The following is a 19,624-nucleotide window of genomic DNA, read 5'->3' on the forward strand; positions in this document are numbered from 1 at the left end:
ATATATATATATATATATATATATATATATATATATATATATATATATATATATATATACACACACACACACACACACACACACACATATATACATACAGTATATATATATATATATATATATGTATATATACATATATGTACACACACACACAAACACACACATATATAAATACAGAGGCAACTTCCAAGACCATTTTAAACTCAATCCACACTAGGTTCCTGCATGTTTTGTTTTCCGTCATTGCACCTAATGTGCACAATTTTTAATCTCGTCACATGTTGAGTTGTAATGTTTGACAAGATCAAATTTGCTGCATGTGATGTATCCAGAGTTAGTGCGTGGCCCAAAACAATGTTTTGACATTTTTCCACAATCATTGCAGCTGCTGCAACAGCTCTCAAAAAAGCCACCATCTCTTCAACAATCAACGGCAACATCTTGCAAAAATATACAACAGGTCTCAAGTTATCAGCATGTCTCTGTGCCAGCACGCCTGCTGCAACATGTCCATCCTCTCACACAAACAGGTGAACAGGCAGTTTGTAATCCAGCAATCCAAGAGCTGGAGCACGACATAACATGTATTTCACATGTCTGAAAGCATGTTTCATCTCCTCTGTTCATGTAATTATTACAGGCGTGTCCTTCAGTGTTGCTGCTCTCAGAATAGCGTCCCATGTAGCATATTCTGGAGGCCATGCTCTGCAATAGTTCACAAGTCCCAGAAATGAGAGAATCTCCTTCTTTTTCTTTGGTCGTTGTATGTCTTTTATAGCCTGCACCCTTTCAGGCGGCAGATATCGACAGACATTTTCCAACACATATCCCAAATAGTGTACAGACTGCTGACAGAATTGGAGCTTAGCCAACGAAGCCCTGTGTCCCCCTTCAGCGAGGTGTTTCAGCAGTTGCAGTGAGTCCATGCGACATGTTTTCTTCCGTATCCGTATATAATTCTAATACAATTTTTACATAATGCTGCCCTACTTCAGGTCAGCAGGTAAAAGGTTTATGAGGACTTAGTACATTCAACCTTACATCTGGTCAGTTATGCCTGGAAGGCCGGGAGATACTGGAAGGCGGGGTCAGATACAAAGAAACACAGCCAAGGTGTCTCATGTTCAGATCTGACGTGGCTCAACAGCAGAAAGGTAAGAGAAGGTTTCTGTGAAGCTGCCCGTTTCTCTCTCAGGCCAGCACAGAGGTGCTAATGCATGCTTTTATCTCCTGTCGGCTAGATTACTGTAACGCCCTGCTCTCTGATCTTCCCAAAAAGAGTATTTTAAATCTTCAATTAATATAAAATTCTGCATGCGTGCTGACGAGGACCACAGGGCGGGCCCATATTACACCTGTCCAAAAGCCACCACGTTGGCTCCCTCTCCGATTTAAGATTGATCGTAAGGTTCTATTAGTTTTTAAATGTCCTAACGACCTTGCGCCTTCTCATCGAGCTCATCTGTTTTTACCGTATCGACCCTCGCGGGCCCCAAGGTCCTCTGGCAGCAGCTTACTGTACGTCCCAAAAGCCAGAATCAAGACCCACGGTGAGGCGGCCTTTAGCCTCTGGAACAGCCTGCCGGAGAACCTCAGGACCGCAGAGACTGTCGATAGTTTTAAAGGAAGGTTAAAACACACCTTTTTAACCAGGCTTTTAACTGACCTCTTACATTTTCTTATGTACTTATTTACTTTATTATGTAGGTTTTTTTTTAACTTACAACATTAATTTTAATAATCCTATTTTAAGGAATTTATTCAATTTTACATTTCTATCCTTTATTTTAGAGTTTTAGTTTTTCAACTCCAGTGTTTCCTTAGAGGGAACACTGTGAACAGCTTCTGGTTTGCGTGGGTCTCTCTGGCCCCGGGTAGTTACGGAATGCTGACCTTTGTGTGTCGGGGGTTCCGGTACCCTCAGTGGTCCTAGCCTGTGACTTCCCCCCGGTGTGAATGGCCCCAATGGTGGCGTTTTCCTTCATCCATAGTGCCATGCCATGTCTCCCTATGTATGTCCTGTGATTGTGTGAGTGTGCGTACGTGTGCATGTGTAGTGTGTTTATATATACAGGAGCTCGTCAAAAAATTTGAATATCATGAAAAAGTTTATTTATTTCAGTAATACCATTCAAAAAGTGAAACTTGTCTAATGTATAAATTCATTCCACACAGACTGATATATTTCATTTTTGATGATTAGAACTGAAAACTAATAATAAACCCAAATTCACTATCTCATAAAATTAGAATAATACTTAAGACTATACAAAAAAAAGGAGTTTTAGAAATGCTGTTGTATGTACATGTACAGCACTCAGCACTTAGTTGGGGCTCCTTTTGCCTGAATGACTGCAGCAATGCGACGTGGCATGGAGTCAATCAGTGTGTGGCACTGCTCAGGTGTAATGAGAACCCAGGTTGCTCTGACAGTGGCCTTCAGCTCTTCTGCATTGCTGGGTCTGGCGTATCGCATTTTTCTCTTCACAATACTTCATAGATTTTCTATGGGGTTAAGGTCAGGTGAGTTTTCTGGCCAGTCAAGAACATTAATACCATGGTCCTCAAACCAGGTAGTGATAGCATTGACACTGTGTGCAGGCGCCAAGTCCTGTTGGAAAATGAAATCTGCATCTCCATAAAACTGCTCAGCAGCAGGAAGCATGACGTGCTCTAAAACTTCCTGGTAGACGGCTGCATTGACCTTGGACTTCAGGAAACACAAAAGATCAACAACAGCAGATGACGTGGCACCCCAAACCATGACTGACTGTGGAAATTTGACACGAGACCTCAAGCAACGTGGATTCTGTTCCTCCCCTTGCTTCCTCTAGGCTCTGGGACCCTGGTTTCCAAAGGAAATGCAAAATTTGCTGTCATCAGACAACATGATTTTGGACCAGCCAGCAGCAGTCAAGTCCGTCTTGTCTTTCGCCCAAACGAGACGCTTCTGACGCTGTTTGTTGGTCAAGAGTGGCTTGACACAAGGAATGCGACAGCTGAAACCCATGTCTCGCATATGTCTGTAAGTGGTGGATCCTGAAGCTCTGATTCCAGCTGGAGTCCACTCTTTGTGAATCTCCCCCACATTTTTGAATGGGTTTTGTATCACAATCCTCTCCTGGGTGCAGCTGCCCTGGTGCTTGACACTTTTTTCTACCACATCTTTTCTTTCCCTTTGCCTCTCGATGAATGTGTTTAGACACAGAGCTCTGTGAACAGCCAGCTTCTTTTGCAATTACCTTTTGTGTCTTGCCCTCCTTGTGTAAGGTGTCAGTGATGGTCTTTTGGACAACTGTCAGGTCAGCAGCCTTCCCCATGATTGTGGCACCTACAGAACTAGACTGGGAGACCATTTGTGCTTTGCAGGTGTTTTGAGTTATTGGGCTGATTAAGTGTGGCACCAGGTGTCTTCAATACTGACCCTTTTCAGAATATTCTAATTTTCTGAGATGGTGAATTTGGGTTTTTTTGTTGTTTTTTTTAAAATTCGTTTTCAGTTCTAATCATCAAAAACAAATAAACAGTTTGTGTGGAGTGCCTGAATTTAGGTTGTCTTCAATGTCTGAGGGTCGGAGATATAATGAAGTTTGAGGAAGTGTGCTCTCATAACTTCCATTTTTCATTTGCTTTGCTCTTGGTGGTGTGTGTGTGTGTGTGTGTGTGTGTGTGTGTGTGTGTGTGTGTGTACGTGTGTATGTGTGTGTGTGTGTGTGTGTGCGTGTGTGTGTGTGTGTGTGTGTGTGTGTGTGTGTGTGTGTGTGTGTGTGTGTGTGTGTGTGTGTGTTGGGGGGCAATCGTGGAAAGACTTGGTATTTTAAGTTAATCTAAATCATACTTGATGAATTGCAAAATTATTATTTTAAAATATGTAACAGCCAGATCATTTCCAAGAGTGGCTTTGGATACCAGTTCAAGAGCGGAACAACTGTCAGCCACCTCCTCTACATGGATGACATCAAACTGTATGCCATGAATGAGCGTGACATCGACTCCCTGATTCACCTCACCAGGATATACAGCAATGACATTGGGATGTCATTCGGACTAGATAAGTGTGGACGAATGGTATCTAGAAGAGGAAAGGTGATCACAATTGAAGGAGTTGAATTATCTGAAGGGAACATAACGGATGTGCAGGACAGTTACAAGTACCTGGGGATCCCACAGGTAAATGGTAACCATGAGGAGGCAGCTCGAAAGTCAGCCACAGCCAAATACCGACAGAGAGTAAGACAAGTCCTGAAGAGTCAGCTGAATGGCAAAAATAAGATGCAGGCCGTAAACACCTACACCCTACCAGTAATCAGATACCCTGCTGGCATAATATCCTGGCCACTGGAAGAAATGCAAGCCACTGATATCAAGACAAGAAAGCTCCTTACAATGCACGGAGGGTTCCACCCTAAGTCCAGCATACTGAGGCTATACACCAAGAGAAAGGAGGGAGGCCGAGGACTAGTGAGTGTCAGAGCCACTATCCAGGAGGAAACCAAGAGCCTCCATGAGTATACCAAGAAGATGACCCCAGTGATGATCTGCTAAGTGAATGCCTCAGACATCAAAAGCCCAGGAAGGAGGAGCCAGAGGAGCTATCATGGACAGACAAAGCCCTGCATGGCATGTACCACCGACAATCTGAAGAAGTGGCTGACATTGGAAAAATGTACCAGTGGCTGGAAAAAGTTGGACTGAAGGACAGCACAGAGGCACTAATCATAGCTGCAAAAGAACAGGCCCTTAACACAAGATCAATAGAGGCCAGGATCTACCAAACCAAACAAAACCCCAGGTGCAGACTGAGCACAGAAGCCCCAGAGACAGTACAGCACATCACAGCAGGGTGTAAGATTCTGGCAGGCAAGGCATACATGGAACGGCACAGCCAGGTAGCAGGCATCGTGTACAGGAACATATGTACCGAGTAAGGACTGGAGGTCCCAGGGTCAAGATGGGAGACACCTCCAAAGGTGGTCGAGAACAATCGAGCCAAGATCCTGTGGGACTTCCAGATCCAGAATGACAAGCAGGTGATGGCCATTCAACCTAACATAGTGGTGGTGGATAAACAGCAGAAGACAGCTGTGGTGATAGATGTAGCAATCCCAAGCGATGGCAACATCAGGAAAAAGGAGCAGGAGAAGTTGGAGAAATACCAAGGGTTGAGGGAAGAGATAGAGAGAGTGTGGAGCGTGAAGGCAACAGTGATACCAGTAGTGATCGGGACACTGGGAGCAGTAAACCCCAAGCTGGGAGGATGGCTTCAGCAGATACCAGGAACAACATCTGAGAGCTCTGTTCAAAAGAGCACAATCCTAGGAGCTAAGATCCTGGGCAGAACCCTCAAGCTCCCATGCCTCTGGTAGTATGTGTGTGTGTGTGTGTGTGTGTGTGTGTGTGTGTGTGTGTGTGTGTGTGTGTGTGTGTTAGAAATATGTTTTTTTATTATATATGGTGTTCTTATTGTTGTTGGTGACTGATTTGAGCTGTGGCGGAGTCTGCGCTCTCTGAGTGACAAATGCAATTTTTTTGTTTGTTTTGTTTTAGAACCAGCTCAGACTCCCTCTTTACTAAACTTTTCAACACAACATTTTCTGTCACGACACAAAGGCCTGGCCTGGACTCAAACCCACACTCCTCTCACTGAGGCCAGAGTGCTGATCAACACTCCACCATGTGAACTTGAGTATTTTACAGATAAATGTCTTGATTTTATTCAGTCCATCAGTGAGTGCATTTAATCCATTCATTTTCACTTCTTCATTTGTCTCATGTTACCATGGTGTAATGGTAAGCACTCCTACCTCACAGTGAGAATTTTGCTTGTTTGAGTCTGGCCTCGGGGACTTCTCTGTGTGGAGTCTGCATGCTGCATTTTGCACGTGTGGATTTTCTTCAGGTACTTTGTACTCACTGTTTTCACTTATAGAGATCTATGATCGACTCTCTGATCCTGCTCTGAATAATGTGATGCAGAGGATTAATAGGAGGATGTTCATGAGCACATTCTTTACATGATAATTGTTCAATAATTTCCAAATAAAGTTTCTTATGAGTGAGGAGTGAATAAATGACCTCAATCTGCCTTTGCAGCCCTTGCAGCATCTCCAAGATGGCGTATTCCACCAGCACTCTCGCACAGGGCTGTTTTGGGAAAGTTTACAAGCAGAGGTACAAAGGCAAGTGGGCTGCAATAAAGAAAGTCCCTTACGAACGCATCGACAGGAAGGATCTGGAGAGAGAATGTGCCGTGTACAAGTAAGTCTCAACTTTTGACAAAAAAAAAAAAAGACGAGGGGATTGACAAAGAGCTCCTGGTGACTTTGTTGTCTGAATGTTAAAATAAAGTTTCCAAGATGTAAAAAAAGACTGGGATTTTCTTCCAATTGTGTGTTTTTTATATATATATATATATTCCCAACATCAGAATCAGAATCAAGTGTTTTGCCAAGTACAGTTGCCTGTACGAGGAATTTGTTTTGGTGGAGGTGCAAACATCGACAAAGAAAGGGACAAGTTTAAACAGGCACAGATATAAAATAGAAATAGGAGGAATTCAGACGCAAACAAATACACAAGAGCAATTTACAGAATTAACATAATTTACAAAAATTACGAAATTACAAAGGTCAAAGGTACTTACAGTGATGTTTATGGGGGCTGAAGATTGTCTGTAGTGCGTAGTCGGTTACTGTACATATGTGGGTCTGTGTGTGTGTGTGTGTGTGTTTGCGTGCGTGTGTGTGTGTATCTGTGTGTGTGTGTGTGTGTGTGTGTGTGTGTGTGTGTGTGTGTGTGTGGGGGGGGGGGGGGGGGGGGGGGGTTGTCCGTGAGGGACTGAGGCATTGTTCATGACAACAGTGGCAGAGGGGAATAAACTGTTCTTGTGTCGTGAGGTTCCGGTCCACTCTTCCAGAGGGGAGACCGGGGTGGGAGGGGTCGTACACCATCTTGCCTGCACGCCTCAGGATCCTGGAGGTGTACAGGTCATTTAGGGAAGGCAGACTGCAGCCAATGATCTTCTCTGCAGAGCAGATGACTCTCTGCAGTCCGTCCTTGTCTCTGGCTGTGACTGCAGCGAGCCACACGGTGATGGAGGAGGTGAGGATGGACTCCATGATGCAGGAGTAGAACTGCACCATCATCTTCGTTGGCAGGCTGAACTTCTTCAGCTGCCGCAGGAAGTACATCCTTTGCTGGACTTTTTTGATGAGGAAGCTGATGTTCAGTGCCTACTTGACGTCCTGGGTGATGATGGAGTCCAGGAAGCAGAAAGACTCCACAGTTTCCACTGGGGAGTCTCTCAGGGTGATGGGGTTGGGTGGGGCTGTGGTCCTCCTAAAGTCCACAATCATCTCCACTGTCTTTAGAGCGTTGAGCTCCAGGTTGTTCAGTCTGCACCAGGACACCAGGTGGTCTATCTCCCTCCTGTAGGCGGACTCATCTCCATCAGTGATGAGTCTGATGAGGGTGGTGTCGTCTGCAAACTTCAGGAGTTTGACAGACTGGTGACTGGAGGTGCAGCTGTTGGTGTACAGGGAGAAGAGCAGGGTAGAGAGAGAGAACACAGACCTGAGGGGATCCAATGCTGATGGTCCGGGTGTCGGAAGTGAGTTTACCCAGCTTCACGTCAAGTGCTGCCTCCTGTCTGTCAGGAAGTCTGTAATCCACCTGCAGGTGGAGACTGGCACGGTCAGCTGGTGGAGCTCGTCCTGCAGGAGAGCAGGGATGATGGTGTTGAAAGTGGAGCTGAAATCCACAAACAGGATCCTGGCATAGGATCCTGGAGAGTCCAGGTGCTGGAGGGTGAAGTGCAGAGCCATGTTTATTGAGTCGTCTACAGACATGTTGGCTCTGTAGCCGAACTGCAGGGGGTCCAGGTGAGGGTCAATAAAGTCCTTTATGTGTGACAGCATGAGGTGCTCAAATGACTTCTTCACCACTGAGGTCAGGGTGACGGGTCTGTAATCATTGAGTCCTGTTATGCTGGGTTTGGGGACAGGGATGCTGGTGGAGGCCTTGAAGCAGGCGGGAACATGACATGTCTCCAGTGAGGTTTTGAAGATGTCTGTGAACACTGGAGACAGCTGATCAGCACAGGGCTTCAGGATGGATAGAGTCTGGTCTGCTGGCCTTGCTGAGATTCTGTCTCTTGAAAAGTCTGTTGACATCCTCCTCCTGGATGGAGGAACATTGTCTCAGATTAAATGTTTATGCCAACCAGTGACTGAGAATGACAGTGAGTGTATGTTTTACATCAGTGATGAATGGTGACAGATGAACCTCAAACATTTGTGAGTGACTGACAGTTCAGGATTACATCCAAATGTGAAGACATGTCTTCAAGATTTCATTCATCAATATATGCTTTGATCATCCAAACCGAACAATTTTTTTTTTTTTTTTTTAATGAGTAATATTGTAATAAAATTACCTCAGATAGAGGTTTTATTAGAATGGGATGAAGTAATGTACATATAATAACATACTATGTTTAGGTCTATCAATGTGCTTTGTGAAAACCATTATTCTCTCATTGTTGTCCTCATATTGGAGCACACACACAGTCTGCAGTAGGTTTTGCATGTTGTATTACAGCAGCTCTGCATCAAGACATCAAGTCTGCTTGAGAAAGTATTCATAAAATCAGTTTGATTGAATGTGACAGTTATACGTATTCTCACTAAGCAAAACAGTCACTTCAGTTGATGCTTTTCTTTTTTTCCTTATCGTGCTCTAATACTTTGTCTCTCTTGTCACCACAGCAAGTCCAAACATCCCAACATAGTGAGACTGCTGGGCGACATAACTCGAGAAGATGGGAAATGGGTCATCCCACTGGAGTTTGTCTTTGGAGAGGACTTGGAGACAACCATCTTCAAGGTTTCAAGGTCTAAAATACAGGTAAGGTATTCAAACGTGTTGAATGCAAAAAACAGCAATCCAAAGTGAAGCAGGTGTATTCAATATGAAATTCTGCAAATCAGTAAAATAAACACTCTCATGGATCAAATATAGTTTTGGCGGCCGTCACAGTAAGAAATCCATCATGTTTTGTAATCATTATAACAGTGAACAAAACTCTTCCTGGCACGTCTGTAGAAGTGAAAGCATTAAAGGGAAAGTTCGGGACTTTTGACATTAATCTGTATGGCATCTCCGTCAGCAGTGTTGTGCATTCACACAGACTTACAACGTCCAGTGAGCAGAGATCCTGTCCGGTTTTGGTCCAGACGAAAGTAGTCCGGCAAGTTTGCTGGGGCCATGAAAATGAAGCGTTTTTCTTCTCAAACCAATATGTAGCCAAACCAAACCAATATGTGTTCGAAAGAGTGATATATTTGCATCACAAAACCGTTCATCACGAAAAAGTCAGACCTCGTAAACGCTTGGCACTATTTTCTCTCCCTTCATATCACTCCACGCTGCCTCCAGCTGGCAGCCGCACGAGTTTCACTTTGTTTACTGCTCATAAAGTTAGCTCCTCAATATGCAGTGAGACCTGTAACATTACAATACTTAATGAGTGCAAGCCAACACAACCAGTCTGTAGCGTACATGACAACGCACACACACATTTAACAGTTGTTGATCATCTGATATCCTACAGTATTTGTAACACAGTGACATTGGAGGTTGCTTTGGCTAAATTTGGATGGATGCACATTGTTTCATAACAAGGCGAGGCAAAGTTGTGCATTGCAAAAAAATCAACAGAATCAAAATGTTTGTTCTTCATAACTTGACACCTCTGGAAGTTAGTATTTTGATGTGTGACGTATGGAGGCGCGCCCACTTCTGACTTCACATGCTGCATCTTGTTAGCCTGAAGCTAAAGGTGTGTGCAGCTGACTGTACAGAAGCATGACCGTCTTCACTCGAGCTGTACTTGATGACACATCTCTGCCATTGCAGATGACTCCAGCTAATCAAGGCACCATCATCGTTGGCATGTGTGAAGGGCTGCTTTACCTCCACTCTAAAGATATCGTCCATCAAGACCTCAAGCCTGATAACATAATGGTGAGTGGAGAGTCTGACAGCCCACAAAATCACACAAAATCAAAGCATGATTACATAAATCATGCAATAGAAAATAGCTGCAATGCCACAATCATTGACATGTTAGAGACATAGTGATTACAAAAGTTCATGGAATTTTTAGCTGACTGTTTTGCGACCTCAAACATGAACAAACTTTTATCCAACTGACAGAACAATTACTCTGAATCCACACAATGCAGCTTTAAATACATATTAGTTAATCTTTTGTCAGAGATGTCAGCTGCATTCTGTGGCTGTTATTTATTAAGATCCTGCATGAAATGTGATTGGTTTCACAATCACGCACATGGATTTTGCTTTTACCGGTTATTAAGAGCAACACCATCGCTAACACCACTTGTAAACATGAGTATTCAAGTAAGGGTTGTGCACTTTAGACCTTGTTTACACAAGAATGAGCAATAGAAACAGTATTGCTTTCATATTAGGTTGTTTCAGTCACCGTAGAATAATATGGGAGATGATCGGTCCTAAAGGCAAATTTTGAGATACTAATTTGTACTGACAACAAAAGTTATGGTGAGGAAGCTGAAGAAAAGTCTGGATCACATTAAACTACAGAAGGCTGAGTTGGTTTTCACCCCATTTTCAAATCTTACATGAACAACACAAACTTTTTCAAAGGTATTAAATCACACTTTGATACTTTAACTAACCCACATGCAGCTCTTCATTTAATTGCTTTCTCAAGTAACTAATGGCATTCAGTTGCTTTCTGAAGGAGTAACTGCTGCATTTCACGGTGACTTGCAGGCTATGAAAATAATGCAACAGGTTAAGTAATGTTTTCACAGAGTATGGAGTTTCTCATGATCAATTCTAGAAAATTACAAGCATATTGTATTCTGATCAATCATCCGCTATGTGCAATGCTTGACCTGCAGGTGGAACACTACACAAACAGAGCAGTGATCATTGACTTGGGACTGGCCAAGTTCTTCAAATATGGTCTGAACTCTGCAGCGGACATCGGCAACGAGGCGTATGCAGCTCCTGAGGTGCTGCAGAGGCGCGTCCAGCGGGACCAACGATCTGACGTCTGGGCCATGGGCAAGATCATTGCTGAGATTTTTGCTCGAGTTCGACTCGTCACTCCCAGCGTCTGTCCCACCACGATTAAAGAGACCCTGAAAGATCAGCCATACTGCCAGGCTGTATGCAGAATGGTGCACCCAGACCCAACCCTCAGGGCCTCCATGGCAGGGATCATAGATGAAATCCGAGTGGCTGGAGGCAAAAGTAATGCGGATCAAAAGGACCACCTAAAGATCCCTTCACCCAACATTCATGTCAGAAACAGATCTCCATCACCAGGGTACAGAGGTGCAAGAGGTGGAAGAGATCCAACCCCAGTCAGAAGGGACCATTCACCAATGAAAAGACATTCACCGCCGTCACCACTTAATTTTGAGCGTGCACCAAGACCAGCAGCGAGACACCGTCCTCTTGCTGGGCCGCTCCCGCCTCCCCCCCCAAACCGGGCACAGAACAACGACAAAAGACAGCATTTGGCCCCGAAAGGCCTGTCAGATCTCACCAAAGACTTCATGAAGGTGACCTTAGTCCAGGAGGAGTGGAAGATGGAGATGCGCTTCGAGGAGAAAAACGGAGACATCGAAAGAGTCAAGCTTAAAGAGATCAGAAAAGAACGACAGGCTGTAAAATTTGACAATACGAAGTTCAACAGAAAATAGGAAATTATGTTTTAATCATCCAAAATGATAATTATTTTCTGTATCTCCCTGGAAAAATATTTCATCTCACATATGGTGTGACAAAGGTTTAAGGTAATGTGGGCACCTGTGTTTCGCTGTGGAAATCGATTTGAGATGTGTGACCATTGTGTTTGGAATGCGTTTAGTCAAGTTCAAGCGTGATATTCTGGGATCTGATGAAAATATGGGTTTTCTTTCATACTTGCCAAGAATAAGAGAGCCTTGGGCACAAACAGCCATCTGTGAATGTTGTTCAGTATGTTAGTAAGACTGTGAATGTGACTTGTACTTTATGTACATATTTTTGTATAGAAATTAATCTGCAGCCATCTTTTGCAGTTGCTGGTGTAGTTTTTGCATCTTTTGTGCGTCTTTATGGTTTTTGTTTTTAAATCCGAAGGTGGATTTGAAAAGTTACTGGATGTTAATGAAATAAAATATCTTTAATTTTTCAGTGGCCTGTGGATTGTTAAGACCAATGAACTATTCTTGCCCTCTAATCTAACTTTTCTTGAGCAGCAAAGCCGGTTTAAACCACAATGAAGACTCACTTCACCAATAAGCTAAGTTAGAATGTTATGGGTTTTCACAGTCATCAATATTATGGTTGGAAAGTTATTTAACAAATAGAAAACAACAGGTTTTTTTCAATGGCAGTTACTCTGATGAGAGGGAGGTCAGCTGTGGAGTGCCTCAAGGGAGCTGTTTGGGGCCGTTATTATATACAATCTATACAAATGATTTACCACTAGTACTAGATAAGGCTACTGTATCCATGTATGCAGATGACTCTACAATTTGGTTGTCGGCACCTAAATGCTCAGAGCTAAATACGTCCCTACAGCAGGAAGTGCAATCTGTGGTGGAATGGATCAGGAAAAATAAGTTGATACTTAATGTATTGAAGACAAACAGTATTATATTTGGTACAACATATACTTTACAAGAACAGCCTGAATTGAATCTTTTTATAAATAATGTGCCTGTAAAACAAGTACAAGAAACAAACTTACTTGGTGTTGTGTTAGATAATAGATTATCATGGACGAGACATATTGATAAGATGGTATCCAAGATGGGAAGTGCTGTTTCTGTTGTGAAAAGGTGTGCAGCTTTCATGTCACTAAGTGTAATTAAACTAGTCTTGCAATCTCTAGTATTATCAGTTCTGGACTACTGTCCAGTAATTTGGTCTAGTACGTCACAAGAAAATATAAAAAAGTTGCAAATTGTACAAAATAGAGCAGCAAGAATAGCTTTGCATTGTGGTTACAGAACAAATATCACAGCTATGCACGAGTGTTTGGACTGGTTATTGGTAAAGGAAAGATTATTGTATTCGTTACTGGTTTTCTTTAGAAACATTTTAATCACAAAAAAACCATCAATCTTGTATAAAAATGTATATTTTAGTTCAGCTAGACATAGCTATGCAACCAGACATGCTACCAGAGGAAATTTTACATTACCTAAATCAAAAACAAATACAGTTAAACGAATGGTTATGTATAGAGCTATGCAAGAATGGAATAAACTACCAGAAAATATTGCACAAGAAAACAGCAAAATAATTTTCAAGAAGTTGGTCAAAAAACATCTGTGTATAATAGAGACTTAATATCGGTCAACTGGAATTACAAATATTACTTAAAATTGCACCTTTGCAACAGAAATGGTTCCTGGCATAAACAGTAAATGAATGGGTGACTGTCAAATCTGATTTGAATTTTAATTGTTACATCAGGGTTTTTGCTTCAAGGGTGGTTAGGTGTAAGATGGAAGGGCAAAAGAGATTTGAGTTTTTGTGTGACCAATGTGCTAATATGTGTGGATCTACATAGATATGATATGTGAATGTTGTGTATCTCTGCTGACCTGGGAGCGGTCTTGTATTGTTTGTTTGTTGTTATGTTATGTATTTGTTTGTGTTTTTGTTTTTGGAATTTGTATATGGATTGTTTTGTAGATAATGCGGCTGCTTTGACACATTGTGAAGATGTTGTATGGACCCCAGGAAGAATAGCTTTGGCACTGCCATGCTAATGGGGATCCAAATAAATCAAATCAAAATCTTTCCTATGTAGTTTTGCTCTGTGAACCAAAGTCTGCACAAATAAAACTGAACTGAAAGGTGGTGACTATATTTATCTTACATGGCAAAAAATAGTAAAACATTCTTTCATCAAGGTCCACATTAATCACCCTTTCAGAAATAAAAGTATGTGTTCTCCTGTGCAACAAAATGAGCGCAGAGTTGAAGAGCTGCGTGAAGATTGCGTCCAATTTCCACATAATGCGAGAGCGTCGCGCAGCGGAGCGAAGCCCGGCCATCCTGTTCCTAAAGCCAAAGCACACTGGAGGTGCTGCGCAGAGGTACACCGTCCAGAGGGGGAGAGCTGCTCCTCAGAGAGGCTCTCGTGTGAATAGCAATATCACAGGACAACAGCACATGATATACAGTAAATAGAAAATAAATAAACCACACCTCATTTCGCTTCTACCAAGGTCGCTCTGCTCGTCCCAGCCACATTGCTCTGTGATTTATAGTACTTCTGGCATGGGTGAGTACATGGTTTATGTTTTGATCTCAAATGAGTGCTTCTCTTTATCCAATAGTTAATTTTGTATGGTTTATTCTATATAAAAATGGTAATTTCCACATTTGCTACTGTCTGGGACCCTGTTGACCTGATGGTCGTGCCTCCTTAGGTGGAGTAATAACAACATATATGAAAAAATATCTGTCTAAGAGGTCATGCATTGTGTTTTATTTTGAAAGTTCCGGTTTAAAGTAACACTAAGGAACTTTCAGTTTCCGTTGATTTTGGCAGCGCCAGTGGACAAAAGCGGTAGTGTTTTGCCTAAAGGAATACTACAGTTCCCATGAGGACTAGTGCGTGACGTCGTAAAATGCTGCTCCCGGTGGCATGCTGTCAGACTGAACTCGCCTACATTTGTTTCCAGTGGCTGTGTGAAGGACGCATAGCGACGAGGTAATGAATCTAATGGTGGCTAAACAATATTATATCATAATGTGACGCATGCCGTGTGCTGGGTTCCTACCACCCTCCTCACAGTTTCTTAGTCCAAGTGAAAGCAATACTCACGCCCTCAGCACGTGACAGAGGGGTCATTCAACCCGTTGTAAGTCGATGTATCATCACAAAAGATATTAAAATGTTTTATTAAGGTTGAAAAGTTCCTTAGTGTCGCTTTAACATCCTGTCTTGTGCTTTCTCAACGACAGAGAATTTACGAGGCCTTGAAGCAGGCGGCGCAGAAAATAGACCTGAAGCGAATCTCCGGCAACGTGGCATGGGCTGGCACATCGCGGCGCTTTCGCGTACAGTGGAACTTGTCTGATAGAAGAGAATGGGTTCTCAGTGCTGCACAGTACGATTCAAGGATGATTTCGCGTTACGGCCAGAGGCCACATACTGCAAAACGGCTGCGCTGCGCCGCACAGGTCGCAGCACTCACGCAGTACTTACACACTAGAGATGCACTGATTGCAGTTGCACCGCAGAGCCCGCGGATAACCGCGGATCGGGCAGATGACGAAAATTAAGATTTTAATTACATTCGGGTGGGTTGCAGTTGAAGCACTCAGTTGGTTGATAGATTTGGCACCTGATATCAATAAAGTTCAGCAGTGAAAGTGGCCTAATTTTCATGCCTTACTACCCCCCATATAAATAAAAAAATTAATTTTGATGCGCAAATGGCTAAATTTTTTCAGAATCTTGCAGGCAACTTCATGTCGTCATGTCGGTCAAGAACGGCATGGTTTACTTTTTGTCTGCAGTCTGCAGGTTTGGCGTTGTTAAACACGGTGATTGTCTAAAGGATGATTTTTTTTTTCTTCCCATAATCTTGTCACAGTCGATCTGCCACTGTGTGGAGGTTTGAGGTGATGCTGTGGGTCCCTGTCTGGCTGGTGGACGTTGGGGCCTCGTCGGACTCTCCCCTTTCCCAGATGACTCCTCATCGGTGACAGACTCTCATTTGCTGTCACCTCGAGCCCCCTTCCCCGGCGTGCCAGGCCGGTGCACACTTCCTCCATGTTTCTCCATGCAGTGCTGCGCTCTGTGACCCGGCCAATACAAATAGCCGAGGCATCTTCAATCGACCTAAAAACTATTCTGCGGATGGCAGGCGGGTTCGGTTTTGAAAATTGATTAAAAAAAAAATCGTTTGTGCAGGCGGATAGCGGGCGGATGGAGATTTTTTTTTTCTTTTCCAAAAATTAACAAACGATACAGACAGACAGACACATGTAACACAACAAGTTACATAACAGAAAACAGAGAGGAAGTAAAATAAAATCATAAAACCAAAAAACTAAACAACTAAGGAGTAAGCTGTTTGGTGTGTATATGTGTGTGTGTGTGTGTGTGTGTGTGTGTGTGTGTGTGTGTGTGTGTGTGCATATAACTTGAAAAACATATACGATCCACCCCTTTTTTTCACATATAAATATACATAAAGATATACATACATATTCATAACTGCATACATACATACATTCACACATGTGCACAATACAGAGAAATAAATACATATACAAACAATTGTAAGGAAAACAACAGCCAATAATCAAAACAACAATAATAACAGCAACAGAGCTCTGCCACCAAGGAAACAAAACAGAAAATACAAAAATAAATAAAAATGCAAAAATTAAATCAACAAGTGAATTTGCAAAGCAAAAACCAATGAATAGCAACAGCAAGGATATCAGCAGCGGCGGTGGAGGCAACAAACCCAAGCATCATGACCATTCGTGGATGGAGATTTTAAGAAGCGATTGCAGATGGAAAAATAAGCCATCCGCGCATCTCTATTACGCACCCACTGAAGTCGCAGGCAGAGCACGCCCACAGCCCGGCCACCCATATGCAAGGCCTGCGTTGAGCGCCGTCGTCCTGTGGACCGCACTCCACACAACTTTGGACCAGGTCTATTTTTGCCGAAAAGCAGCGGAACCGCAGTCAATTTCCCATAATGTCAAAACACCAACACAGAACCAAAAAAGTGCCACATCCATTTTATTAAAACAAATTACTGACAAAAAGTAGCCTTTTTTTAATTCTGAGGCATATTATAATATATATATATATATATATATATATATATATATATATATATATATGTGTGTGTGTGTATATATATATATATATATATATATATATATACACACACATATTAGGGATGGGGCGAGATCTCGCGAGATCGAATGCTGCGAGATTGAGTATGTTTATCTAAAGGCAAAAACTCTTTATTAACTGGAATATTGACGGAATAATACATTACATGGCGCACAGCCATATAAACACATGCAAAACCCTGAATATGCTCATATTCATATTTAAAAACCCGGTCGAAAGGGACATGAAATACTGTTCTGCGCATGTTCTATCCGCAAGGAATCTTGGTCTTTTGAGTACACAAACTACTTGTGATACAGTTTAATTGATACGACGTAAATAAAACGTGCGGAAACAATCGTTCAGTTCTTCTCTTTTATTGAAAAAATGGTGCATCGCATCGATGAACATTTTACCACGTCCTGCCGGCTCACACTCTTTTCCTAACAACATGCAGAGAGAGCCTGCAGCGGCTGCAGCGCCCTTCTTCCTCTGTGGTGTCTGTGTAAAATAAGGTTGAACATGCAAACAGCGCACCTAGTGGCATGAAGTGCAAATGCAGACATGGCGTCGTTTGTGCACCGCGGTTTGAATGGGAATAGGCGAACTCGGCGGCCGCCTAGGGCGCAGTGTACGGCGGAGGGCGCCGTGGCTGTACAAGGGGCACCCCGCCCCGACACTCCATGCTCCGACGCTGCATGTGAGTACCGCGCCGCTCCCCACACCTCAGCACCAACCCAATATATATTGCATTACTATTGCAACAAAACTAAACTGTCTCACGACGGTGTCACAATATCGAGTTTTCTCTTCACGATTATCATGGGCAAAAAATATCACGATAACGATATTATCATGATATCAGCAAAAATTTAACTAATCATGGTACAAACATTCAGATTCATCTTTAACTCATTCACTGCCAGATGATGTGCAAAAATGTGTCCAGTCCAGTGCCAGAATTTTTTCGTAATTTTCACTCAACTTTCAGGACCCACAGAGTATTGAGTTTTAGGACGACATAAACATTGAACCCAGCAAAAGAAACGTTAGAGTCTCTTCTTTCATCAGAAAATGAAAGTTTGTTTCTAGCTTATTCAGTTCTTGAGATATCGGCCATAGAAGAGAGGGTGTTTTCAGCAAAAACACTTGATTTTGACCAAAAAATGGAGAAAACGAGCTTTTTCTGCAGAGAAGCAAATTCAAGCAGAACGGTGATCAAGGTCATGACAGGTGATGACAAAACTACATTTAATCAGATTTAAAACATAACGCACTCAATCTGTTTACAGATGTGTTCATGTGTTTGAACTATTTGCAGGTGTGTGTGTGTGAGCTATTTACAGGTGTGTGTGTGTGTGTGTGCGTGTGCATGGTCAATATGTCTTTTTGGAGTGGTATGCCGTAGCACTCCCCAGCGTGCAGCGGGACCAAGCAGGATTTGCATACGAGTCTTGTTTCACTCCTGTAGCCCCGTCGTGCACAGACCCTGCACCTGCTTGCTGATCGTTCCTTTCTGCTTGTGGCCGCGATGGGCACCAGCTGGTGCCTCCCAATCCGCCCATCAAGCCTGCTCTGTGGGTCGTGCAGTGGTGCAGCGACAACGCCGACCGGTGCCTGTCCAGGACAATCGCCGATGTCACCCTCAGTTAGCTCGTCACAAAGTTTTGCAGTTACGCTGCCAGTCCAATACTGTGCCAGCGTAAGCTGCTTGTATCTCTTCTCTGCTCGTTCCGCCATCATCACCGCTCTCCGTCTTCTTCACATGGGCCGATCTGCGGTTGCTTTTTTGGAGAACAGTGCAACTGTTGCCCCCTTGTGGGAGAGAAATACATTGCCTAGAGGTCTGAAATTCACACCCGAGATGGACCGGACTTTGATCCACCACCCCCCGCAAAAAACGACCAAGACGTAAATATGCGTCTTCGGCGGGGAGCGTAGCTATTGGCTGCTGACGTAAATATACGGCAACGGCAGTCGGTGTGTTAATTTTATTTTTGTTTATTTTCGTTCTTTTCCCAGATGAATTACATTCAGAATACCTGTCAAATTAGGTGTTGAAACAATATGAGAACAGTCACTGTACAACTGCATACCAGAAGTGTAGTTACACTCAACTAATTAAAATCTGATGAACTGATTAACAGAGGATCCACGGCAGGGGCGTAATTTACGTAGGGTTGGTCGGTTATGAAAACCCACGGGCCCTGTTGGAGTGAAATCCTGTACCACCACCACACTGCCGAGGATGTTTGTTTGTTTGTTTGTTTAAATCCGAGGCTGAATGAGCACTGCAGCTGCTTCTCTCCGGCCAGAGGCGCCGCTACTGGCTAGGGCCCCGAGCTGAAGGGGGTCCCGAGGAACGGCTGATATCAGTCAATTTCAATGACAAATCTAAGGCCCTACACTAAACGCTGCAACGACAACGTGTCGAAAATCCCCCGCATGGGGCCCTTTTCCGAGTACTCACCGGTTAGTTGGTAGAAGGGGGCTGGCGGAGAAGACGGCGGATATCAGCCAAACAACTTGAAACCCCCCCGGACACATTACAATGACACGTCTGGAACCTACCTAATGGGGCCTCACTACTACCCGGCTTGCATCAACGTGCAGTCAGTGTTGCTAAACACACTTTTTTCGGGTTAGGATAGAGCGTCTCGCTGTCGGCCACCACCGACATGTTTAGTTCACTCGTGA

At 43.3% G+C, this 19,624-nt stretch overlaps 1 protein-coding gene across 1 annotated transcript; it reads left to right on the forward strand.

Moving 5' to 3' along the window:
• Positions 1–1,137: 1,137 nt before the first annotated feature.
• On the forward strand, positions 1,138–18,580 carry LOC115396482 (spindle assembly checkpoint kinase-like). The gene is made up of 8 exons (XM_030102367.1): positions 1,138–1,154; positions 6,103–6,258; positions 8,766–8,904; positions 9,916–10,023; positions 10,950–11,354; positions 11,553–11,723; positions 15,028–15,123; positions 18,470–18,580. The coding sequence occupies exons 2-8, from the start codon at positions 6,113–6,115 to the stop codon at positions 18,578–18,580; spliced, it is 1,176 nt and encodes a 391-aa protein (XP_029958227.1). The 5' UTR covers positions 1,138–1,154; positions 6,103–6,112.
• Positions 18,581–19,624: the final 1,044 nt, after the last annotated feature.

Source organism: Salarias fasciatus, chromosome 11 (genome assembly GCF_902148845.1).
Source record: "Salarias fasciatus chromosome 11, fSalaFa1.1, whole genome shotgun sequence".
NCBI lineage: Eukaryota > Metazoa > Chordata > Actinopteri > Blenniiformes > Blenniidae > Salarias > Salarias fasciatus.